The sequence below is a fragment of the Hippocampus zosterae genome, chromosome 7, assembly GCF_025434085.1.
Source record: "Hippocampus zosterae strain Florida chromosome 7, ASM2543408v3, whole genome shotgun sequence".
NCBI classification, from domain to species: Eukaryota; Metazoa; Chordata; class Actinopteri; order Syngnathiformes; family Syngnathidae; genus Hippocampus; species Hippocampus zosterae.
Window position 1 is genome coordinate 13,683,980 of NC_067457.1, and position 26,778 is coordinate 13,710,757.

Consider the following 26,778-nt stretch of genomic DNA (forward strand, 5'->3'; position numbering starts at 1 on the left):
CAATTTGATCAAAATAGTTCTGTACACCAGGAATGCTCAACCTTTTTTGACCCAAGATCTACTTTTCAAGCAGCCAATCTCCCACAATCGACAATTTGTGTATTTATTTTTTTGGGTGAATTACGTATTTGGGTCGAGGGGGTGCGTTTTATTGCCATGGATACGCATATGTGTAACTAACTGGTGGTGTTTCACTCTTGCATTGACCATCAACCTGCCTCATCTTAGCACTGTGTTTGAAAGGACATGAAATGTTACAAATGTACTCATGTACAAAATAAATAAATAAATCGTCTTTGCTGGGGTCATGAGACAGAGTGGCAATGTAGAGCTGACACTATCGAAAATTTTTAGAATTACCGTATTCTATTGATCATTCCATTGATTAATCAGATAATGTTTTATTTTGAATCTGTCACGTAGCAAGGTGGTGGACCCCAAAAAGCAGGCAGGAGGGAGGAGCAGGGTGTATTTGAAGAATTGTATTTAAAACAAAGAAAACTACATCCAAAACAAACAAAGTCCAAAGTATCAAACAAAAACCATGACTAAAGCTAAAATATAACAATGAACTTAACATAACCGAAGCCAAGAGCAAACAGCAACACACATGACGGTAGCAATAAGCAAACAATGACTCGACACCGAGTGTTCGGTCAGGAGTCCTTTTATACAACTAATTACCAAATGGCCAACAGGTGTGCAGCTGCCGGGGGAGCCCTACACTGCCACCTGTTGGTCCCTAAACCGAATCATGACAGAATCAATGGCTATTATTAAATCACCCATCCATCCATTTTCTAATCTGTTTATTCCCACGAGGGTCATGGGCGTGCTGGAGCCTATCCCAGCTGTTTTCGGGCAGTACATCCTGAACTGGTTGCCAGCCAATTGCAGGGCACACATCGACAAAAAAACTATTCGTGCACACAAGCACACTTTGGGACAATTTAGAGCAGGGGTGTCAAACTCATTTTTGTCGCAGACCACTTTGGAGTTATGTCTTTCTTGGGAGGGCCATTCCGACAGTGAAACTGAATAAATGTTTAATCATCACATCGTATTATTATTTGTACACAAAGGCTCACTAGTTTTGAAATCAGTCAAGTATTTGTTCAATTATTGTTCAAGTGAGTGCAAACAGGGTAACAAATTTATTGTAAAATGTTCCCGTTGTTTATCTTGTACGAGGATTTGAGAGTTCGGTACAGATTTAAGCAAGGATCATGGACATTGACATCGCTGATTTGCTTTTGCGGGCCACATAAAGTGTGGGCCGGATCTGGCCCCCGGGCCTTGACTTTGACACTTGTGATTTAGAGTACTCCATTAACCTGCCATACTGCATATGTTTTTGGAATGTGGGAGGAAACCAGTGTACCCGGAGATAATCCACGCAAGCAAAGGGAGAACAATCAAACTCCACACAGGAAGGCCGCAGCCAGAATCGAACCCAGCACCGTTGCACTGCGAGGCTGCGTGCAGTCGCCCACTTTGTCGCCCTATTACAACAACATTATTCCCAATTTACTGTTTGTTAATAAATTGGTCTTTATTTGGCAGCGTGACCTGCGTGGCACAACAAAGGCTAACAACCGGATGTTGTTAGCCTTCAGCAGTCTGCAATGGCAGCTCGCGATCAGAGCTGTTGCGATGAAGCCTTTATTATTATTATTATTATTATTATTATTATTATTAGCAGGCAAAGTGCATTTCATGTACAATTGACCGATGGCACTCGCAAAGAATGGGAATTGTGGAGGGCCGAAAGAAACATTTTAAAACTGTACATGTAACAGGCTGCAAAAGTGAGTCAAATCACTTTTGCAGGCTGCAAAAGTGAGTCAAATCACTTTTTGATTTATTTTTTTGATTTGTCTTATTTTTGCTGGTCTTTTTCCCCACGACTTACTTTATGATACAGTAATTTTATTTTTATGCTGGTTGATTTTTTTTTTAAGTATGTTCAAAAACTATTAACAGACAACAAAATGAGTGTGTTCACATCAATGTTCATCAGGCAGAAATACTATGCCAATATTCAGTTCACACTATAAATGCCTTCCCAAACTTTCGATCATTGAAATCACTGAGGTAAAAGTAAAACCCCGTCAGGACAACGCTCGTGTCCCACTTAATTTTGCCATGCAGGAATTACATAATAAATCCAGATTATGTTCTTCATTAAAATAACTTTGAAAAAGTTACCACACAATTATTTTGTTATACATTTTGTACACAAATGTACTTAAAATATCGCATAAACTCGCCGAGGGACCAGAGATGAAAAACAGCCAAAGGCTAACATATTTACACGCAAATCTTCATTAACTCTTTGATTCCACAAGACGTACTAGGCCCCGCCTACCATGCACGTACTTGGTACGTGTCTTTTTTTGCATCATAGAGAGGAGGGTCTGATGCAATCTGTGAATGAGAATAAGCCGTTTGCATTGTAAATCATGTAAAAAAGCGACCAGTAGGTGGCAGTGGTACCTCTCGTGATTGAAATGCATGCTTTTACAAAATGCTCTTTTTCTGTCTTTTGCCCAGGAATCGCCATTTCCATGAAACTTAGCCATTTTGTAATGCCGATTGCTGAAGAATGGAAAAAGACAGAAACAATTTTTTTCTGCTAAAAGAAGAGAGTCCAAACTTTATTTTGGTAGGCTCCATGTTTGTATAGCATAGAACCAAATATTCGGTGGGCCTTGCAAGACCAGTCAAAATTCAGTAAAACGCTGGGATTGTGGGGTTTGCTCTAGTGAAAATGGCTGGGAATGAATGAGTTTAATATGCACTTCCCCCTTTTTTTTTTTTTCAAAAAGTAAAATCACGGCAAGTGTCTTCAATCATTATGCATACCGTGGATGAAAGGTTCTCCTGCAGAAAGATATACCAGGACTTCTTAAGAGACATCACACCATCACTGAAGGCTTCTTTCCTCCGCCACAGGATGTCATCAGGGATCAATTTCTGGCCGCTGAACGAGTCCCTCAAAAGGTACTTCTCCACTCCATGCTGCAGACAAATTACCCCGATACTTAATAATCTGAAGTTCTTCTTGACATATCCCGGCAAATAATTATTCCCCAACCCCCAAAAAAATGTGGCATATAAGAACGAACCTGGGGATTTCTCATTTCCTCGGGCAGGGATAGGTAGTAAGCCGTCAGTCTGTGGTCCAAGAAAGGGACTCGGAGCTCCAAACTGAACGATAAATGGCACAAATTAATGTACCGGTGAATGTGCATTTGTTGGGAAGCTGATTGAGCTTTGCGGTGGTTTCTCCCCCGGCTCCCCAAGCAAAACATTACCCATGTGCAGAAGTGGTGCGATCGGCTCGGAGATTATCAAACAGGTAGAGTTCTTTCAGCAGTCGAATGCTCTCTTCTGCTCCTGCTTTGGTGCTGGGCGCCTACGGTAAGGGTATAACAACATTTTTAAAAATCAAATCAAATCACCACTATATTGATATATGATCAATATCTTGATTTAACAGTCATCAATGTGAGCCTTTTATGCTTTCAATGATTATTAGTTTTTATGAGTCTTCCGTCAGTCATTATTCATTGTCCCGGCACAATCTTATTAGTCTGAGATTCAAGCTTTTCAAACATCATATAACATGTTTTTAGACACTGTGGCTGCAAACTCTAAAACAGGGGTTTTAATTTTTATTTTTCTACACAAAATAAGATGAAAAAAAGAAACAAATCAAAGAACGTCATATGCGCTGGTACCAGACCGGCTCAGGGTCCTGCGCCTGCATATGATGTCGAGCATGGCACAGTGAGTGAATGGTTGAAGGTTGGAAACCATGGAAACATAAGGTGTTTGTGGTGGCCGATTAATATTAAATTAAATGAAAAAAAAAACTGTTATAAAGTTTGAAAAGTTCGGCTAGTGGCTAGCATGGAGCTAACGCTAACACGGTCACATACACATAAAACGTCCCTTGTGTGGATGTAATAGCCATAACAGCCAGACTTGTGTGTTTTTTATCTGTTTATCTGTTTAAATGGGTTGTTTACATCCGTGGTTGGCACGTGTATTCGAGCTGGTCACGTTGCCGCTATAGTTCGGGTGCTCCGAATCTTTCGGCCTTCGAATGTGACAGACCTAACTATTTAGAATGGCTAAATATCAAACTTTCGCGGGCCTCACTAACATTAAACTTTCATATCACGGAGGGGACCTGAAATTAGGGTCCTGTGGGCCGCATTTGGCCCACGGGCCATGAGTTTGAGACCATGCTCTCAAACAAATTAATTCAACGTTACACGTGAATTCATTTCGAAGACAGGACTTGCCTTGTGGAAGTAAATATAGCCTTGCGTGAGCTCATCGGAGCCTTCTCCAGAGAAGATCACCACACTATCTGTATTCTCACGGATGTATTTAGAGACCAAGTACATTCCTGCAGGGCAGAGGAAAAAAGGGCAGAGTGGGTGAGAGGCGGTGTTTAGAAGAAAAAAAAGTCTGAATATTAGTTATTTCAATATATGCTACATCTGGAATCAATTCATCATCTACAGTAAATACCACATGCACATGTAAGACACTGATGCAGTCATTACTGCAGTATTCTTTTTCTTTTTTTTTATTCATCAGCTGCATTAAAATCAGTTTGTACACAATAATAATAATAATAATAATAATAAGAATATTTTTTTTTTTATGATGGCGCCCCCTGAGTGGCTGCCTCTCCAGCAGCTCATATCCCTGTTTGAGTTTCTTTTCGTCCTTTTACTTTATTTATTACTTCTTCCCATTTTGGTTTGTGTGGTTTTGTACCCCAAACCCATGGGGGGGGAGAGGGGCAGCTTCATTTATGCTCATCTCCTTTATTTGCTTTAATCTTTTTACGTATCCTGTGAACGGAGATCCAGATAGCACACGCAACTCCATTGTTTACAGTAAGGACCAGCTGTTAGCATGGCGGGCTAACAGCGGGCTACTGGCCGGTGACAAACCGGATATCCCACGAGAGTTGAAGAGGAGGACACGAGGGTGTCGAGCCGGGAAGGACCGCCGCACAAGGCGGAGAAAGTACAGACATGTCCTCCCGTCCGTCATCATGGGGAATGCAAGATCGCTCCCTAACAAGATGGATGAGCTGGCGGCGCTAACGCGACATCAAAGGGAGTACCGCGAGGCTAGCCTAATGCTACTCACAGAGTCGTGGCTAACAGCGATCACTCCGGAAACACATGTCGAGTTGGAAGGCTTCCAACTCATACGTGCGGACAGGAATGAAGGGAGTGGAAAGAGAAAAGGTGGGGGACTGGCTGTTTTTGTGAACGACAAATGGTGCAAACCGGGGCATATCACGATCAAAGACAAACTCTGCAGCCGGGACATTGAGCTGCTAGCCATTAGCCTCAGGCTCCATTATCTCCCGAGGGAATTCTCACACGTCATAGCTGTGACAGTGTACATCCCCCCGTCGGCTAATAGTGATGCAGCGTGTGATGCCCTGATGACTGTCGTGAGCAGGCTGCAAACACAGTCCCCCAACGCCCTGCTGATCATCTCTGGGGACTTCAACCATGTCTCTCTGTCGTCCTCCCTTTCAACCTTCAAGCAGTATGTAACCTGTGCCACTAGAGACGATAATATTTTGGACTTGTGCCAATACCAAGGAGGCATATAAACCCCTCTCACTCCCTCCTCTTGGAAGAGCAGACCACAACTTGGTATTTCTCGAGCCTGTGTACAAACCCCTGGTGCACAGGCAGCCAACTGTGACCAGAATGGTCAAGAAATGGTCATCGGAAGCTGAAGATGCTCTGCGGTACTGCTTCGCGACAACCAGGTGGGAACTCTTCAGCGAGGTTCATGGGAAGGACATTGATGCACTCACTGACACCATCACGGACTATATAAACTTCTGTGAGGAGAACACCGTACCCACCAGAACTCTGCGGTGTTTTTCCAACAACAAACCATGGATTAATCCTGACATAAAGACCCTGCTGAAGGAGAAGAAGAGAGCTTTTCGGTCGAGAAACAGAGAGGAGCTGAAGGCCGTGCAGATTCGGCTGAGAAGAAAGATCAGGGAGGGGAAGAAGATATACAGGATGAAATTGGAGGACCAGTTACAGGCCAGCAATGTCACTGGTGTCTGGAGGGGCCTGAAAACCATCTCAGGCCATGACAGCCCAAAGACAGTGATCGAGAAGGACAAGGAATGGGCAGATGGACTGAACCATTTTTTCAACCATTTCAACCAGTCGTCTGTCCCTTCCCCCAACCACAAACTGCAACCTCTCTCACTGAGGACTTCTTCTCCTCCCCCTCCTCTTTCGACCAGCTCTCATCAACCCAGTATGTCACCTGGTTCCTGCCTGTCCGTCACAACAGAGCAGGTAAGGAACCAACTGAGGAAGATGAATGTGAGGAAGGCAGCAGGTCCGGACAAGATCAGTTCCCGGCTCCTCAGGACCTGCTCTGACCAGCTGTGTAACATTGTCCAGCACATCTTCAACCTGAGCCTGAAGCTGGGCAGAGCTCCACAGCTGTGGAAAACTTCGTGCCTGGTCCCAGTGCCCAAGACCCCCCACCCTAAGGAGCTGAACAGCTACAGACCGGTGGCGCTGACGTCTCACCTGATGAAGACGCTGGAGAGACTCATCCTCGCCCACCTTCGACCGCTGGTGAGCCAGTCACTGGACCCGCTGCAGTTTGCCTATCAGCCTGGCATCGGCGTGGAAGACGCCATTATCTACCTCCTCCACTCAGTGCTGTCACACTTGGAGAAGGCTGGGAGCACTGTGAGAATCATGTTCTTTGATTTCTCCAGTGCCTTCAACACCATCCAGCCCAATTTGCTGGGAGGCAAACTGCAGAACGCCGGAGTGGACCACCATCTCACAGCATGGATCATAGACTACCTCACAAATCGGCCGCAGTATGTGAGATTGCAGAGCTGTGAGTCGGACCGGCTTCTCTGCAGCACCGCAGGGGACTGTTCTGGCTCCATTCCTGTTCATCCTCTACACCTCGGACTTCAGACACGTCACTCCAAACTGCCACCTTCAGAAGTTCTCTGATGACTCTGCGATTGTTGGCCTCATTACAGAAGGGGACGATCGGGAGTACAGGGGACTGACAAAGGACTTTGTGGACTGGTGCCAGCAGAATCTCCTCCAGATCAACCCTAGGAAAACTAAGGAGTTGGTTGTGGATTTCTGCAGGAAAAAGTCCTCACCAGCACCGATGAACATCCAGGGTATGGACATAGAGAGGGTGACCTCCTACAAGTACCTTGGTGTTCTTCTGAACGACAAACTGGACTGGTCTACAAACACGGACAGCCTGATTAGGAAAGGACAGAGCCGACTCTTCCTACTCAGGAAACTGAGGTCTTTTGGGGTTCAGGGGTCACTCCTTAAGACGTTCTATAACTCGGTGGTGGCCTCGGACATCCATTATAGCATTGTCTGCTGGTCAGGCAGCATCTCAGCCCGGGACAGAAAGAGACTGGAGTGACTGGTCAGGAAGGCCAGTTCTGTCCTGGGTTGCTCCCTTGACACGCTGGAGGAGGTGGGCAACAGAAGGATGCTAACTAAGCTAAAAGCTATGATGGTCAGTGCCTCCCACCCCCTCCAGCCCGCCCTGACAGCACTTTGTAGCTCCTTCAGCCAGAGACTGTTACACCCGCGCTGCAAGAAGGAGAGATACCGACGCTCGTTCCTACCGACTGCTGTCAGGCTGATGAATAAAAAATAACAATCATAATAATAATAATAATTAAATGATGTGAAGGAAAATTGTAAATAGTACTGCTTAGTAGTAATAGTAGTTTGTTGTTGTTTTTTTCTCTTTCTTCTTTCTTCTTTCTACATACTAACATAATAAGCTAACAGCTATGATGGACAAACTCTCACACCCCCTCCAGGCCACTCTGACAGCACTGGGCAGCTCCCTCAGCCAAATACACCCACACTGCAAGAAGGAGAGGTACCGCCGCTCGTTCCTGCCGACTGCTGTCAGGCTGCTGAATAAACACACGTGAACCATTGTAAATAGCACAGCACATAAGGGGGTTGAGGAAGAATATTTTGTTTCCATCTTTTCATTTGGGTTCACACAAGTGCTTAATTTTATTGTAGTTATCTTTATTATAGTAAAAGTGTCCCCAGACAATGCGATTGCCTGGCAACCAGTTCAGGGTGTCGCTTGCCTACTGCCCGAAGACATCTGGGATAGGCTCCAGCATGCCTGGAGCCCTTGTGAGGATAAGCGGATTAGAAAATGGATGGATGGATGTTACCAGACAGGCTTTGTTCCAGTAATGCAGTCTGCTCAAGTTCAGCCTAATTTCATCCATTCAGCTTTGAACACGCCTAAACACATTTTTTCTTCCTCTTAAGGTAAAGGTCCCTGATTGCTACATTTACAGCACTATAGGCTCTTTCATTTAGGTATTGTCCTCTTTCAGTAAAAGTGTCCCCAGACAGGCTTTGTTCAATATCAAGCACTTCAAATATGGATACAATACAGTAGGTCAGGTCTATATGCGCAAGTTCGGGCTATTAAGTGTTTCATAGCTGTTCAAAGTGTTCAAGTACAAATCTTTGTTTCATTTACAGCACTTTTTAAAGAGCTTATCGGCCATGCTCAGGTTCAAGCTACTTTAGTCTATAAAAAAAGAAATAACAAGGTTGATTGCTAATAAAGCACTTTAAACTTCAAGTACAGCTAAATGCTTTCTTGACTTCTCCGTCCTTACTGACCACCAAGCGATCCCAGGGTCCAGAGATTAATATGACAATTTAGAATATGTCAATTAAACCAAACCATTTTGTTTTTTCAAATTAAAGAAAATACACGTGGTTTAATGCATTTCAGGGTTTTAAGGAGGTAAACTCTCACATTTCTTCCACCCACGTGGTTTTGCCGAGACAGAGTGAGGATTGTCACTGAGTTCCAGATCTGAAAGGTGGCAACCCTTATGGTGGAATGAGTTGTATTGTCTCTGTGTTATGTATTTCTACATCTGTTACATCTTTCTGTGACATGAATGTACTTTGTTTTGTTTGTTGTTGTTGTTGTTGTTTTTTTACTTTCCTATCTTTGATTTGGCCTTCTTCCTTTGACATTGTCGTCTTTATGTTTTCACCATTGACTGCCATTTTGAAGGGTTGAGCTGTTGTATGCTATATAATGACACTCCCCCCTACTGGATAATTTGCTGCACTACCCCATAAACTTGTCAAGCCATTCGAAAAGCCTCGTCCAACGTCACTTGCAGTTTCTGTGGGACATATTTTTTCCACCTTTTAAGTCTGCTACTAATTTTTTTTATTCAACTAGGCCCAATTTTTATTCTTTAAAAGAAGTTCATGCAGGGGCGAATTTAGGATCAGAGGATGAGGGCTGCTTGACAGTTATGGCGCGAGAGCACACTCGAGAAGGAGGCATTTGGTCGACAGGGGGCGTTGAATCATGACACCAGGAACGTCTGATCTGGCCGCAACATTCTCTGGTCGCTATGGTAACGTTTAAACGTGTCTTCAAAATAAGACACGCTGCAAATAAAAAGTGCATGAACAACACGACTCACCATTGCCGCATATTATGCAGAGTTGGCTTGGTGCATGTGAATCTCCCGTTGAGATAAAGCCGGATTTGAAATAGCACTCTGATATTCATTCATTCATTCATTCATTCATCTTCCGAACCGCTTCATCCTCACGAGGGTCGCGGGGGTGCTGGAGCCTATCCCAGCTGTCTTCGGGCTGTAGGCGGGGGACACCCCGAATTGGTTGCCAGCCAATCGCAGGGCACACAGAGACGAACAACCATGCACACCCTCACTCACACCTAGGGACAATTAAGAGTGTTCAATCAGCCTGCCATGCGTGTTTTTCGAACGTGGGAGGAAACCGGAGTCCCCGGAGAAAACCCACGCTGGCAACATGCAAACTCCACACAGGGAGGCCGGAGCTGCACTGTGAAGTCGACGTGCTAACCACTGAACTACCGGGCCACCCTAGGACTCTGATACTGTCTATTAAATGTAGCCTTCTGTGTCTTGGAAGTCGTAGGCTCCTCTTCTTTCTCCTGGCTGGGCCTTTTCCCCTTCCCGAAAAAACTTTTCAGAGACGTTTGGGGTTTTTTATGCGGTACCTTATCACGTGACCAATAAGCGCACATTCACCTGCGTCAAAGGTGACATACTGTAGACTGAAATAATAGAGAATCCGGTAATTTTTCTAAATAAAACATCTTTCAGATTCTGAAATGAAGAAAACAGAAGGAATGTACGTTTTTGTATTCTTTCTGTGCGTCCCGGCACCAAATGACCCACTGACCGTTACCGGTCTGCGGCCCGGCTGTTGGGCACCACTGCTTTAGTGGACTCCTCAGTTTTCACTCACCAACAGAGGCACGTACGGTCGTGATGTCATACGTCTCAAGGCTTACAATGACTTCCTCTACAGCGCGAATGCCTTCTTCTGCAGTAAAATTCACTTCGTGGTGTTCACTGCCAATGTAAGCCGCAACCTTGGAGAGACAACAATCAAAGTTTGGACAGGAAGATAATGTAGACATCAATTAATGTATAGAAAAACAAAAGAATGTTTGGGGTTTTTTTTCCGATTGGCATTGACTTTGGTAATAGCCATAAATTGGACAATCTTACCTTACGGGCAGCTAAGATGTCCGGGCTGTCCTCTGACCCAATTGAAAATGTTTGAATTGGATATTTCAGCCCCACTTTTTTTGCCAGTTTTACCAACGTAGCGGCAACCAAACTGGAATCCAAACCACCTAAACAACAGGAAGTTAACTTTGTGAAAAACAATGTACTCTATTTGATGACTAAATAATATCTTCGATATCTTACTCAAAGCTTATTCACTCTGACCATAAATCCGTTGTCTCTATTTTGTTTTATTTTATCTTATTCTATTTGATGTTGTTTTTAACATTGTATTTGTGTTTTTTAACTGCTTGTTGTAAGGTGTCCTATAGTTCTATAAAGGCGCCCACAAATAAAATGTATTATTATTATTATTTATTTTTAATTATTATTATTCTAAGTGATTTACGTTAGCAGTGCAGCGACTATCAACAATAGCTCCGCCATGTGTAGCAGTTCTCATGACAGCTCACACTTTCTTCCTTGTTTGGAATCTGTTGCAAATATCAAATTCAAAAATGGTCGCAAAATATATATATCTTCAATATATTACTGATAATTGAGATTGAAAATGATTTGTAAATCATTGTCTTCAGTTTTTATTTACACAGCATCCCAACTTCATTGCAATTTGTGTTTATTCATGCATACACACACACATGCGCACGCGCACACACACACACACAAACACACACACCCTCTGTGTAAAATCTGGTGAAAGATAACAAATCACGAATAATGGAAAAAAATAATGGAAAATTACCTGAGAGAAGACAACCAATTCTCCTCGTGGCCATGAGACGTTTCCGAACTGCATTCTCAAACAAAGTTCTGATGTTGTCCTTCACAATGTCTTCATCAAAACCTTAGAAATGTCAATAATGATAGTTAAACCTTTTTTCTTGTATAAAATGTGATAAACTCAATCATCAAGGCCAATTCATACTTGCTGGCAGTTTCCCCACAGTGTCATAGATGGCATGAATGGGCTCATTTGTGCATTCATGAAACTGCTCCAACTGAATGGATTTCACTTTGCCATTGGGCTTCAAATCAAAGACCTCAAAATGTCCCGGAAGAAAGGGTGTGATTTTGACAGGATTGCCCAACGCAGGGATAACATCCATAAGACCTGGAAGAAAATACACAACTTCGCTTAAGAAAACGCACAATATTTTCCCCTAAACTGACGACTTGGTGAATCCCCACATAGCTGAGGTTTGAGATTTGCAAATTAACCTTATTCACACACACGCAAAAAAACTCTTCGCTATTTTTCAGCTCAGGCCTGCCTGTGTCTTGTGTAACATTATCACTTGGTGCCATCTTGTGGCATCTTGGTACCAAATCGGCCTGCCAAGATTAGCTGACGACGACGTTGACGATAAAATCCTTGACAATTAATTTCAATTTTGACAAGTAGTTTAGTGATATGTTTATTTATTTGCCGTTGTGTTTTCTCCCAAATTTGCCTCGTCTCCCGCTGCTCCTGCTGGCTGTATGCCTGTCTGTGATGCGCATAGCAGTAGCGCTAATCTGGGTCATGGGTGATGTAAATAGAAAGAAGCATTGTGGTGAATGCTTCCTCATGGCTAAACGGTGTCAGTGTGAGCAACAGAGTGCCAAAGTTCGGACGCATTCACCAAAAAAATATGTACTCGCTGCCAAATCAATTTTTTTTTTTTTTTTTACTGATAAACTGTATAAACGGGTGTTGACTAATGTTGTCGAAACGTCCTGGTGAAATCTTGAATTAGGGGCATAGGTGTGTATATATATATATATATATATATATATATATATCACCATATATATATATATATATATATATATATATATAAAATCCTCATCTCACCCCTTGGGTGGTGTCCATCCCTCATTCAGCTCGGGTCCTCTACCAGAGGCCAGGAAGCTTGAGGGTTCTAACGCAGTATCCTTGCTGTTCCCAGCACTGCACATTTCTGGACTGAGATGTCCGATGTTGTTCCCGGGATCTGTTGCAACCACTCATCTAGTTTGGGGGTCACTGCCCCGAGTGCTCCGACCACCACAGGCACGACTGTCACCTTTGCCTTGCAGGCTCTCTCCAACTCCTCTCTGAGCCCTTGGTATTTCTCGAGTTTCTCGTGTTCCTTCTTTCTGATGTTTCCATCACTTGGGACCGCTACATCCACCACAACGGCTTTCCTCTGTCCTTTATCTATGATCACGATATCTGGTTGGTTCGCCATTACCATCTTGTCAGTCTGGATCTGGAAGTCCCACAGGATCTTCGCTCTGTTATTCTCCACCACCTTCGGAGGTGTTTCCCATTTTGACCTTGGGGTTTCCAGTACATACTCCGCACAGATGTTTCGGTAGACTATGCCAGCCACCTGGTTATGGCGTTCCATGTAGGCTTTCCCTGCCAGCATCTTACACCCTGCAGTTATGTGTTGGATCATCTCAGGTGCCTCTTTGCACAACCTACACCTTGGGTCTTGTCTGGTGTGGTATATCTGGGCCTCAATGGCTCTGGTGCTCAGGGCCTGCTCCTAAGCAGCCAGGATGAGTGCCTCTGTGTTGTCCTTCAGGCCAGCCCTCTCTAGCCACTGATAGGACTTCTTGAGATCGGCCACTTCAGTTATGGTCCGGTGGTACATCCCGTGTAGGGGCTTGTCCTCCCATGATGGTCCCTCTTCCAGCTCCTCATCCTCTGTTCCCCATTGTCTGAGACATTCTCTGAGTACGTCATCCGTTGGAGCCTTCTCCTTGATGTATTCATGGTGCTTGGATGTTTCATCCTGGATAGTGGCTCTCACACTTACTAGTCCCCGGCCTCCTTCATTTCGGCTTGCATACAGTCTCAGGGTGCTGGATTTGGGATGGAACCCTCCATGCATGGTTAGGAGCTTTCGGGTCTTAACGTCCGTGGTCTGAATCTCTTCCTTTGGCCACCTAATTATTCCTGCAGGGTATCTGAGCACTGGCAGTACATAGCTGTTTATTAGAGAGTCACCTCCTCTACATGGATGACATAAAGCTGTATGCTAAGAGCGAAAGGGACATAGATTCCCTGATCCACACAACCAGGATCTACAGCAGCGACATCGGGATGTCATTCGGGCTTGAGAAATGTAGTCGGATGGTGACTAAGAGAGGAAAGGTAGTCCGCACTGAAGGGGTCTCACTCCCTGAAGGAACAATAGCAGACATTGAGGACAGCTACAAGTACCTTGGTATACCACAAGCCAATGGCAACCTCGAACTGGCAACAAGGAAAGCGGCTACGGCCAAATACCTCCAGCGAGTGAGGCAAGTCCTAAGAAGCCAGCTCAATGGAAAGAATAAGACCCGGGCAATAAACAGCTATGCCCTGCCAGTGATCAGATACCCTGCAGGAATAATAAGGTGGCCAAAGGAAGAGATTCAGACCACGGACGTTAAGACCCGAAAGCTCCGAACCATGCATGGAGGGTTCCATCCCAAATCCAGCACCCTGAGACTGTACGCAAGCCGAAAGGAAGGAGGCCGGGGACTAGTGAGTGTGAGAGCCACTGTCCAGGATGAAACATCCAAGCTCCATGAATACATCAAGGAGAAGGCTCCAACGGATGACGTACTCAGAGAATGTCTCAGACAATGGGGAACAGAAGATGAGGCGCTGGAAGAGGGACCATCATGGGAGGACAAGCCCCTACACGGAATGTCCCACCGGACCATAACTGAAGTGGCTGATCTCAAGAAGTCCTATCAGTGGCTAGAGAGGGCTGGCCTGAAGGACAGCACAGAGGCACTCATTCTGGCTGCTCAGGAGCAGGCCCTGAGCACCAGAGCCATTGAGGCCCAGATATACCACACCAGACAAGACCCAAGGTGTAGGTTGTGCAAAGAGGCACCTGAGACGATCCAACACATAACTGCAGGGTGTAAGATGCTGGCAGGGAAAGCCTACATGGAACGCCATAACCAGGTGGCTGGCATAGTCTACCGAAACATCTGTGCGGAGTATGGACTGGAAACCCCAAGGTCAAAATGGGAAACACCTCCGAAGGTGGTGGAGAATGACAGAGCGAAGATCCTGTGGGACTTCCAGATCCAGACTGACAAGATGGTAATGGCGAACCAACCAGATATCGTGATCATAGATAAAGGGCAGAGGAAAGCCGTTGTAGTGGATGTAGCGGTCCCAAGTGATGGAAACATCAGGAAGAAGGAACATGAGAAACTCGAGAAATACCAAGGGCTCAGAGAGGAGCTGGAGAGAGCCTGGAAGGTAAAGGTGACAGTCGTGCCTGTGGTGGTCGGAGCACTCCGGGCAGTGACCCCCAAACTAGATGAGTGGTTGCAACAGATCCCGGGAACAACATCGGACACCTCAGTCCAGAAATGTGCAGTGCTGGCAACAGCAAGGATACTGCGCAGAACCTTCAAGCTTCCTGGCCTCTGGTAGAGCACCCGAGCTGAATGAGGGACGGACACCACCCGAGGGGTGAGATGAGGATTTATATATATATCGAAGTAGCGAGGGATCACTGTACTATGTAAGACAATGCCATGTCGCCTGCAAATAAGTGGGGGTTCACGATAAATACTCCATTACCTTTGGCTTCGGAGCTGACTCCAAGCAATCCACTGTCAGTAAGAAGTCGAAACAAAGGGCGCACACCATACGTGTCCCTTCCAAGGCACACTTTTTTGTTTGTTGTGTCCAAAAGAACAAAAGCAAAAGTGCCATCCAGGAGAGAGGCGGCCTTCTGAATGCCAAAGCGGTCATACAAATGGAGCAAGACCTCACCGTCCACTTCTGTCTGGCATTCAAAGTCAAATTGCTTCTTGAGCTGAAAGAACAGTTGGAAAAACAAAGTAGAGGGTGACTGGGAGAAACAATAAATATCAGGTTGTTATGGAACACAGACAACAAACATTGAGCAGCCATTAACTGGATGGCACCCTTGAGTTAACAAGCCTCCCCCTAAGGCAACTTCTTTAATTACATACTTGAAATGTAGATCAGACACGTTGCAAAAAAATCACTTGTTTACCTTGCTGTATGTGTATGTTTTCACTTAAATTGGGGCCTGAGTAGTAGTATAGTCCAAAAAGTAGAAAACTCAAAGTAAGTTAACCCTGAGAGTAAGTTAACTCTGACTCATCCATTCCAGAAAGACGGGTGACAGAAATCAGAGTCTGTCAAACCATAGTTAAGTGTTTCATGTATTCGTGTGCCAGTGCAGAGCATATGGCATATAAGCAGCAGCGTGTCCGCCGGGGATAAAAGTTAAATCATTGTTCACCGTAAAGGTGGTCTTTACAGTGAACAATGATTCTGATCATCATCATCTGAAATCCCCTCCGTGAGTCGTCACCTTACCGTGGTGGAGGGGTTTGTGTGTCCCAATGATCCTAGAAGCTAAGTTGTCTGGGGCTTTATGCCCCTGGCAGGGTCACCCATGGCAAACAGGTTCTAGGTGAGGGGCCAGACAAAGCACGGCTCAAAGACCCCTTATGATGAGCAAAATATATGGACCAAGGTTTCCCTTGCCCGGACGCGGGTCACCGGGGCCCCCCTCTGGAGCCAGGCCTGGAGGTGGGGCTCGTTGGCAAGCGCCTGGTGGCCGGGCCTACACCCATGGGGCCCGGCCGGGCACAGCCCGAAGAGGCAACGTGGGTCCCCCTTCCCATGGGCTCACCACCCATGAGAGGGGCCAAAGGGGTCGGGTGCAATGTGAGCTGGGCGGCAGCCAAAGACGGGGACCCTGACGGTCCGATCCTCGGCTGCAGAAGCTAGCTCTTGGGACATGGAATGTCACCTCTCTGGCAGGGAAGGAGCCCGAGCTGGTGTGTGAGGCAGAGAATTTCCAACTGGATATAGTCGGACTTGCCTCCACACACAGCCTGGGTTCTGGTACCAGTTCTCTCTCGAGGGGTTGGACTCTCTTCCACTCTGGAGTTGCTCACGGTGAGAGGCGCAGAGCAGGTGTGGAAATTCTCATTGCCCCCCGGCTCAGTGCCTGTACATTGGGGTTCACACCGGTAGACAAGAGGGTTGCCTCCCTCCGCCTGCGGGTGGGGGGACGGGTCCTGACTGTTGTTTGTGCATATGCACCAAACAGCAGCTCAGCATACCCACCCTTTTTGGAGTCCTTGGTGGGTGTGCTGGAGAGTACTCCTGCTGGGGACTCCCTTGTTCTGCTGGGGGACTTCAATGCTCACGTGGGCAATGACAGTGAGACCTGGAGGGGCGTGATTGGGAGGAACGGCCCCCCCCGATCTGAACCCGAGTGGTGTTTTTTTATTGGACTTCTGTGCTCGTCACGGATTGTCCGTAACATATATCATATGTGCATTTGGCACCAGGACACCCTAGGTCGCAGTTCGATGATCGACTTTTTTGTGGTATCATCGGATTTGCGGCCGCATGTTCTGGACACTCGGGTGAAGAGAGGGGCGGAGCTGTCAACTGATCACCACCTGGTGGTGAGTAGCCTCCGATGGTGGGGGAAGATGCCGGTCCGTCCTGGCAGACCCAAACGTATAGTGAGGGTTTGTTGGGAGCGTCTGGCGGAATCCCCTGTCAGAAGGAGTTTCAACTCCCACCTCCGACAGAGCTTTTCCCATGTTCCGGGGGAGGCGGGGGACATTGAGCCCGAGTGGACCGTGTTCCGTGCCTCTATTGTTGAGGCGGCCAATCTGAGTTGTGGCCGTAAGGTGGTTGGTGCCTGTCGTGGCGGCAACCCCCGTACTCGCTGGTGGACACCAGCAGTAAGGGATGCCGTCAAGCTGAAGAAGGAGTCCTATCGAGCCTTTATGGCCTGTGGGACCCCAGAGGCAGCTGACGGGTATCGATTGGCCAAGCGGGCCGCGGCTTCGGTGGTCGCCGAGGCAAAAACCCGAGCGTGGGAAGAGTTCGGTGAGGCCATGGAAGCCGACTTCCGGACGGCTTCGAGGAAATTCTGGTCCACCATCCGACGTCTCAGGAGGGGGAAGCAGTGCACCACTAACGCTGTGTACAGTAGGGATGGGGCGCTGCTGACTTCGACTCGGGACGTTGTGAACCGGTGGGCAGAGTACTTCGAAGACCTCCTCAACTCCACCAACACGCCTTCCTTGGAGGAAGCAGAGCCCGGGGACTCTGAGGTGGGCTCTCCTATCTCTGTGGTTGAAGTCACCGATGTGGTTAAAAAGCTCCTCGGTGGCAAGGCCCCAGGGGTGGATGAGATCCGCCCGGAGTTCCTCAAGGCTCTGGATGTTGTGGGGCTGTCCTGGTTGACACGCCTCTGCAACATCGCGTGGACCACAGGGAGAGTGCCTCTGGATTGGCAGACCGGGGTGGTAGTCCCTCTTTTTAAAAAGGGGGACCGGAGGGTGTGTTCCAACTACAGAGGGATCACACTCCTCAGCCTCCCTGGTAAGGTCTATTCAGGGGTGCTGGAGAGGAGGGTCCGTCAGGAAGTCGAGCCTCAGATTGAGGAGGAGCAGTGTGGTTTTCGTCCCGGCCGTGGAACAGTGGACCAGCTCTACACCCTTAGCAGGGTCCTTGAGGGTATGTGGGAATTCGCCCAACCAGTCTACATGTGTTTTGTGGACTTACCACCGATGTCAGAGTTTGGTTCGCATTGCCGGCAGTAAGTCGGAATCGTTTCCAGTGGAGGTAGGACTCCGCCAAGGCTGCCCTTTGTCGCCGATTCTGTTCATAACCTTTATGGACAGAATTTCTAGGCGCAGCCGAAGCGTTGAGGGGGTCCGTTTTGGGGGCCTCAGTATTTCATCCCTGGTTTTTGCAGATGATGTGGTGCTGTTGGCTCCTTCAAACGGGGCTCTCCAACTCTCACTGGAGCGTTTCGCAGCCGAGTGTGAAGCGGTGGGGATGAAAATCAGCACCTCCAAATCTGAAACCATGGTCCTCAGTCGGAAAAGGGTGGAGTGCCCCCTCCGGGTCGGGGAGGAGATCTTACCCCAAGTGGAGGAGTTCAAGTATCTTGGGGTCTTGTTCACGAGTGGGGGTAGGAGGGAGCGGGAGATCGACAGGCGGATCGGTGCAGCGTCTGCTGTGATGCGGACGTTGTATCGGTCTGTCGTGGTGAAGAAGGAGCTGAGCCAAAAGGCGAAGCTCTCAATTTACCGGTCGATCTACGTCCCAACCCTCACCTATGGTCACGAGCTATGGGTCGTGACCGAAAGAACGAGATCCCGGATACAAGCGGCTGAAATGAGTTTTCTCCGCAGGGTGTCCGGGCTCTCCCTTAGAGATAAGGTGAGAAGCTCAGTCATCCGGGAGGGGCTCAGAGTCGAGCCGCTTCTCCTCCACATCGAGAGGAGCCAGATGAGGTGGCTTGGGCATCTGATTCGGATGCCTCCTGAGCGCCTCCCCGGTGAGGTGTTCCGGTCATGTCCCACCGGGGGGAGACCCAGAGGAAGACCCAGGACACGCTGGAGAGACTATGTCACCCAGCTGGCCTGGGAACGACTCGGGATCCCCCGGGGAGAGCTGGAAGAAGTAGCTAGGGAGAGGGAAGTCTGGGCTTCCCTTCTAGAGCTGTTGCCCCCACGACCCGGCCCCGGATAAGCGGTAGATGATGGATGGATGGATGGATGGATGGATCATCTGAAATTCTGGTCATCAAGGTTATGAACAGAATCGGTCACAAAGGGCAGCCTTGGTTGGGTCCAACCCCCACTGGAAAATAATCCGGGAATGCTGGCAATGTGAACCAATCGCTCGCATTGGGGGGTGCTGTAGTCAGTAGGCAGGGGATACCCTGAACCGGTTGCCAGCCAATCGCAGGACACACAGAGACAAACAACGATACACGCTCATTTATACCGAGATCCAATTTAGAGTGTTCCATTAACCTACCATGCCTGTTTTTGGAATGTGGGAGGAAACCGTAGTACCCGGAGAAAACCCACGCAGGCCCAGTGAGAACATGCAAACTCCACACAGGGAGGCCGGAGATGGAATTACCTCTGCACTGCGAGGTCGACGTGCTAACCACTGGCCCACCGGGCCGCCTGGTATATGGAATTCTTGTGGAAAAATGTTTCAGGAACAACAACAAAAATAAAAAACAGACGCATGTAGTGCACGTCTGTGGTACCAGCGAGTCCTGAGCTCATCACGACCACGAGATGTGCTCTTCATGTGTAAATGGAATTCTTGGGGCGGGTCAACGGGCGAGTGCAGTCGTCGCGACCGGAGCTTTTATTGTATGTAATTTTATTTTGGATCTTTTATAGTACACTGATTAGTGCGTTGGCATCACAGCACCTCCGGCCTTCCTGCATGGTAAGCATATTCTCCACGTGCCTGTGTGGGTTTTCCCCGGGTACTTTTGGTTTCCTCCCACTTTCCATAAACATGCATGCACTCGAAATCGTCCTTATGTGTGAGTGCAAATGGTTGTTTGTCTATACAGTATGTGTACCCCGCCTACTGCCCGAAGACAGCTGGGACCCTTGTGAGGATCCCAGTGAGGAGAAGCATATTTTTCAAAAAGTCCTCGTGTCCACTGTGGGTTATAAGAGAAGCTGCCATGAGAAGCACTTGGAGAGAGAGAGCACTACACCTTTGCCAGGGGTAATATGCAAATATTGTTTACTTTTGACTGAGAATCAAACACTTTGCCCTCTCCTTAAAAAAAGAAAAAAATCCCCAGGGTTGTTCAAAAAACACTCCTAGGTAGCAGGACTGTGATGTGGTGGCGGCGGCGGTGCAGGTTTGATCCACAAGTGAGTGGATGCCGAAGAGTAAAAATGCCCCTGGTGAGATGACCACCATCTCCATCCTGAAAAGGGCCCAGCAGAGGATGTACTTCCTGAGGCTGCTGATGAAGCATGGCCTGCCACATATCCTGTGTTCTTCCATCACGGTTTGGTTTGGGGCCGCCACAAAAAAGGACAAAATCCGACTTCAACGGACAGTTAGGACGGCAGAAAAAATCATTGGCACTGCCCTACCCACTCTTGAGGACTTGCACACTGCAAGAATCAAGACAAGGGCACGGAAAATCCTCCTGGATCCCCCGCACCCTGCCCACCACCTTTTCCAGTTACTCCCCTCAGGCAGGCGCTACAGATCCATGCGCACCAAATCCAGCAGACACTTAAACAGCTTCTTCCCTCTAGCCACAAATACTGCTACTGGTCACTCTAAAATGGTTCAATGATTTTCTGCACCAACTGTACAACTGTGATAGTATTGCATTCTACCACTGATCACTTAAGCTCTGCTTGATACTTTGCACATTGTCTCACAGTTGTCACTGGATGGTACCACCACACTACGGTTCACTGACATTGCGAAATGTCATTCCATACCTATTTGTCATGTCCTTGTTTACGATGATACTAATGCAGCGTGTTACACCGAGACAAATTCCTTGTGTGTTCTGCATACTTGGCCAATAAAGATGATTCTGATTCTGATTCTGATTCTGATGAATCCATAAATAAATAAAATCAGGAGCATCCAACTCATTTTACTCGCGGGCCAATTTAGAGTTGTGTCTCCCCTCTGAGGGAAACCACAACATGATTCCTTGTACACAACAAATGAGAAGCTTATTAATTTTAGAATTAGTTAATTTTTTAGTTTGTTCAATTATTAGTCGCGTGAGTGGAAACAGGGTAACAAAATTCTTGCAAAATCTCAACGTTATTTATTACATATTACAATTTGACATTATGGTCCAGATTTTAGCACACGTGATTTGCTTTGGCGGGCCACATAAAATGAGCCGGCGGACTGGATACGGCCCCCGGGCCTTGACTTTGACACCATGATCTAAATGAATGCGAACTAGACAATAGTCTCAGTCTGGGCGTGTCAACCAAAATTAATAAATATCAAATATGAGTTCAGATAAAAGGCTTTCTACACCAAATTCCGGTTGAATTATTTTCCCTGACACAAATACAGTTGACAGGCGTTTAACGGAGAGAGTGAATTTTCTCAATTATATATATATAGCATCCTCGTCTCGAAAGGCGATGGTCGACGCGTAGTGGGGGATTAGGTCCTGTACTGGACGCATGAGCGCGAGTGGCTGAAGAGCCCTATTCTTGAGTGGCATTCCCGCTGGCATTTCACGCAGGTGAATGTTGAGGATGGTGGGGTGGTGCGTGCAGCAGCTGCGCGGCACTTTCTCGCTGCCCGCTTCTGTGAGGCCCGGTCCTGCTCCTCCGCCGCAGCCTCGGCAACCCCTATGCGGATGGTGTTGCGCCAGGTGGCTCGGTCTGCCGCTGCACTCTCCCATCTGTTGGGATCCACCCGGACCGCCTTTAGGTCACGTTTGCAAGTGTCCTTGTAGCGCAGCAGGGGCCGGCCCACACTCCGGCGTCCCTCAAGCAGCTCGCCATAGAGGATTTCCCGCGGCAGCCGGTGGGGGTCCATGCGGAAGGTATGGCCGATCCAGCGGAGCCTCCTCTTCATCAAGGTGCATTGGATGCTTAGGAGGCCGGCTTGTTGGAGGACCGCGGTGTTTGGAATCCTGTCCTGCCACCTGATGCGCAGCAGCCGCCGGAGGGCACGTAGATGAAAGGTGTTAAGTCGCCATTCCTGCCTAGCGTAGGTGGTCCATGACTCACTGTCGTAGAGTAAGGTGGAGAGGACGCAGGCCTCGTACACCATAACCTTGGTTTTTGCACTGAGAAGGCTGTTTTCCCAGACGCGTTTCGACAGCTTCGCCATCACACCGGCAGCCTTGGCGATCCTCGAGCTGATCTCGGCGTCGAGTGTTGTTGCACATGTTGTTGCTCGGTTGAGCCTAGATAGGTGTCGACATTTCGCAGCGGCGTGTCCTCGATGGTGATAGAGGGGGCGACGGTGGTTCCCTGGGCTAGTATATTTGTCTTCTTTAGGCTGATCGTGAGCCCGAAGTCCCTGCACGCACGCGAGAGTCTGTTCACCAAGTGCTGGAGTCCTGCCTCACTATGGGAAGTGAGGGCAGCATCGTCTGCAAACAGTAGTTCTCTTACCAGGATGTTGTAGGTTTTAGACTTGGCGCGCAGTCTTGCCATGTTAAAGAGGCTACCATCTTGCCGTGTGCGGAGGTATACCCCCTCTTCGCAGTCGGAGAAGGCATACTGGAGGAGGATGGAAAAGAAGATTCCAAATAGGGTTGGTGCAAGGACGCACCCCTGCTTCACTCCACTGCTGACTGGGAATGGCTGGGAGGTAGCGCCGTTGAAGCGGACTGTGCTTTGCATGTCTTGATGGAAGGAGCGGATAACGGTGAGCAGTTTTGGTGGACAGCCTATCTTCTCCAGTATTTGAAATAGCCCGCTCCGGCTGACCAGGTCGAACGCTTTGGTCAGGTCAACGAAGGCAATGAACAGAGGTCTTTGCTGCTCGCGGCACTTCTCTTGAAGCGGAGGGAGAATATCATGTCCACTGTGGATCTTTTAGCCCTGAAGCCACACTGCGATTCGGGGTAGACTCGTGAGGCGAGGCGCTGAAGCCGTTTCAGGGCGACGCGGGCGAACACCTTCCCAACGGTGCTGAGCAGAGAGATGCCCCGATAGTTGTTACAGTCGCTGCGGTCCCCCTTGTTCTTGTAGAGGGTGACAATGGAGGCATCCCTCATGTCTTGGGGGATGTGGCCCTTTTCCCAGCAGAGGCTCAGAAGCTGGTGTAGCGGTTGCAGGAGCATGTGTTTCCCATGCCGCAGTACCTCAGGGGGGATGCCATCCTGGCCTGGTGCTTTGCCATAGTTTAGAGCGTCGATTGCTTTCGCAAGCTCGTCAGGCGAGGGTGCGCTGTCCAGTTCCTCCATGAGGGGAAGGTCAGGCAGGGAGTCAAGGGCTGCTCCTGCGACGGTGTTTTGAGTTGCATATAGCTCTAGGTAGTGCTCGACCCACCTGGCCATTTGCCTGCTTTGGTCTTGGATCGTGTGACCGGTCTTGGACTTGAGAGGGGCGGTTTTGTTGCATGATGGACCCGTTGCCGTTTTGATCCCCTCATACATGCTCCTGGTCCTGCCCTGGTCAGCAGCTGACTGGATCTCCATGCAGAGGTCCTGCCAGTATTTGTTAGCACAACGGCGGGCTGACCGCTGGGCTTTACTCCTGGCAGCACGGAGGGTGTCTCGGGTGTTGGGGCAGGGGTTGTTCTTGTGCTCAAGCATTGCCTTTCTCTTGGCTCCTGTTGCAGGCTCCATTTCTAGCCAGTGCGCCTCGAACCAGTCTGCGTTTTTCCGCACTCTCTTCCCAAAGGCGAGCATTGCGGAGTCGTAGATGGCGTTTCTGAGCTGGTCCCAGAGACGGACGGGGTCTTCTGTGGTGTTGTCATATTTCTCTTTCAGCTTATCTCTGAATGTAGTGGAGAAGCAGTTCACCTTTTCCGGGTCGGCAGTGCCACATGTGTTTATGCGCGGCTTGCACTTGGCCTTGGCGTGGTGGATTCTGCGAGGCTGCAGCCTCACCTTACTGGCGATTAGGGCGTGGTCGGTGTCGCAGTCTGCGCTGTGGTAGCTCCTCGTGTGGAGGATGGCGTTCAGGCTGGATCTTCTTGTAATTGCTAGGTCCAGCTGGTGCCAATGGTGGGATCAAGGGTGCCTCCAGGACACCTTGTGGCGGTCATTGCCTGCGAAGAAGATGTTGGTGATACAGAGGCTGTGGTGGCAGCACAGCTCGAGGAGGCGTTGGCCATTCTCGTTCAGTCGCCCAACTCCATGTGTGCCGAGGCAAGAGGGCCAAGCCTGCCAATTGGCCCCCACACGTGCGTTGAAGTCGCCGAGAATCAGGAGGAGTTCGGTCTTGGGGATACGTCTCACTTCATTTTCGAGAGTTTCGGAGAACTCATCCTTGGCTTCTGGGGAGGACGTCAGGGTGGGGGCGTAGGCTGAGATGATGTTGGCATACCCTGCTGTGGTCTTCATGCGCAGGGAGAGGAGACGGGACGTGCCGCCGGTCGGTGTTTCCACTGCGTGGAGCAGGGAGTTCCTCACTGCGAAGCCCACGCCATGCTGGCGCGGTTCCTTCTGCGGCCGACCCTGCCAGAAGAAGGTGTAGTTTTCTTCCCTGAGGGATCCGCTGTCTGGCAGGCGTGTCTCCTGGAGGCAGGCCACATCGATGTTCAAGCGGGCCAGTTCCTTCCCAATGATGGCGGTCTTTCTTAGGTCAGTGATCTGAGTCGGGTCGGGGGACATTCCGGGGCACATAGTTCTGACGTTCCAGCTTGCTATGCGAAGTGCTGGGGACTTCTTTCTCTTGCGTGTTTTGCCTGGTGCATGGAGGCACTCGCTTTCCGGGTTTCCCCTGCTCTCTACGCACCCAGTAGAGCAGGCGAGTGTGACGGGCTAGCACCCTATTGACCGGGGGCTGCCCAGTTTGGGGCGGGCGGTAGCTAGTCAATGGAGTGCGATGACTCCTCCCACCGTCGGTCGAGGCCCCTGGCGCTCCGGCTCCACGCCAATTGGCCGGAGCTCTAATGAACCGGTAACTGCCTCTTCCCGTGGTTGCTTTACGAAGTCTTGCGACTTCGGTGGAGACCACTCTCCAGTGCGCGTCGAAGGCTTGGGCGGGGGATATGGAGACACTGAGTTGCCCAGGCTGTAGTGTCCCCCTCTCGGCGTCACCGATCGGAGCCCAAGGGAGAGGATGAACCAATACACTTGGGACCGGGTCTGCTGCAGGAGTTGCCAGGATCGCTGACTGCGTGTCTGACCCTGCCTGTCGGGGCTCCACTCCGGGTACACTGGTAGGGTGTACCACCGTAGCCAATGCCTAAGAGGCAGACCCTGCGAGGCAGCAGGGGGATTTGGATTCAGAGTTGCCTTCTCCTAGCCTTTGTCTAAAGAGACCCAACCTACAAGGCAGCAGGTTTTTACAGGGTGAGGTTGTTAACCTCACGCCCAACCCCCCCAACCTGGAGGACCAGTCGGATGCAGTTTAACGCCATACCCACGACCCAATTATGGATACGTTATTATTTTTACGAAATATTTCAATATACTCTGCATTGATACAAAACTCCATTTCACCCCAAAAAAATTAAAAATAAAGGTTTCGCACTGATGTCAAACATTATTACTGAGTTTAAAGAATAGAAAATCAATTTAATCTCAAAGAAAACTGTGGATGGCATTATGTTTTTTTTTTTTTTTTAATTAGTTGTGCCTGAGTTTCGATGGAATCGGGGAGAAACGGACAAGACACGTGTCCTCGAGAGGACACTGGTAGAAAAATCCGGATTTAGCATAAAAAAGGTTCACTCAGTCAAGTGACCATGGTGACTGAGTCGGAATTTCTCTTTGCAAAGGAAAGTTCAGTCTTTCCCTCGCCTCAGGGTTAACTCCCTCCCAAGTTTTCGCACAACCTACTTGGAGAAATATCTCTCAGGTTCGACCAGAACTTCAGTTGACAAGCACCTTCAGCTTTGAGGCCTGGAAATACTTAAATCCTTTGTCGAACATGCACCCAGCGTGCACACCAAAATTCGAGAGGAAGCTACGTTAACGTGCACAGAAAATCTCCAGCAGATGTTGGCAACGTGTGACTTGGGGGGTGGGGGGGATGGTGGGATTACATAATGTACAGTTGCTGTGCATCCAGAATGGGGAAACGTGACCTTGACATAACTATTTGGATGTACTTTTGAAAATACAGGGTGTCCATAAAGTCTCTTTACCATTTCAAAAATGTATTAGAAATGCAATTGATTAGATATTTTATTCAGATTTGTTCTATTGTATTCAGCGTTTATTAAAGTTTTTTTTTAACCTCTTTTAATACACTTCGACATGGGCACCATTGCACAAATCACATCAAGATGGGACAAAATGTCTCGCCATGTTTGCTGTAGCATAGCCTCATCAATTGTGGCAATGGCTTCAGTAATCCTTTGCTATAGGTCAGTCATGTCCCTTATCTTTGTTCGATACACGATATATTTATTAAAAGGTAAAAAAGAAACTTTAATAAACGGTGAATACAAGAGAACAAAACGGAATAAAATATTGAATCCATTGCATTTTTAATACATTTTTGAAATGGTAAAGAGAATTTATGGACACTGTGTACATCATCATATTTACACTTGGCAACCATTCCTATCCAAAAGATAACTCAGCCAACAAGGACTAGAACCATTCAGGTTACATACAATGCAGAAATTGAATTTTTCGACGACAAGTGAAAGCTAC

General features: G+C 48.1%; 1 protein-coding gene and 1 long non-coding RNA gene across 4 annotated transcripts in view; one reads left to right on the forward strand and one right to left on the reverse strand.

Annotated features, from left to right (window-relative positions):
- The window catches only part of asns (asparagine synthetase), a 116,356-nt gene that overhangs the window by 541 nt on the left and 89,037 nt on the right, over positions 1 to 26,778 (reverse strand). For both annotated transcript variants that reach the window (XM_052071115.1, XM_052071114.1), the window contains exons 3-11: positions 15,237 to 15,474; positions 11,601 to 11,786; positions 11,418 to 11,519; positions 10,655 to 10,782; positions 10,389 to 10,515; positions 4,314 to 4,420; positions 3,318 to 3,418; positions 3,129 to 3,210; positions 2,866 to 3,021 (exon numbers count right to left, since the gene is read on the reverse strand). In XM_052071115.1, coding sequence (XP_051927075.1) covers positions 2,866 to 3,021; positions 3,129 to 3,210; positions 3,318 to 3,418; positions 4,314 to 4,420; positions 10,389 to 10,515; positions 10,655 to 10,782; positions 11,418 to 11,519; positions 11,601 to 11,786; positions 15,237 to 15,474 — 1,227 coding nt within the window. The remainder of the gene's footprint in view (positions 1 to 2,865; positions 3,022 to 3,128; positions 3,211 to 3,317; positions 3,419 to 4,313; positions 4,421 to 10,388; positions 10,516 to 10,654; positions 10,783 to 11,417; positions 11,520 to 11,600; positions 11,787 to 15,236; positions 15,475 to 26,778) is intronic.
- Positions 2,392 to 26,778, forward strand: part of LOC127604330 (uncharacterized) — a 35,887-nt gene continuing 11,500 nt past the window's right edge. The window contains exon 1 of one of the 2 annotated variants that reach the window (XR_007963262.1): positions 2,392 to 2,483. This is a non-coding gene — a long non-coding RNA (uncharacterized LOC127604330). The remainder of the gene's footprint in view (positions 2,484 to 26,778) is intronic. The other variant, XR_007963263.1, reaches the window with a different exon arrangement.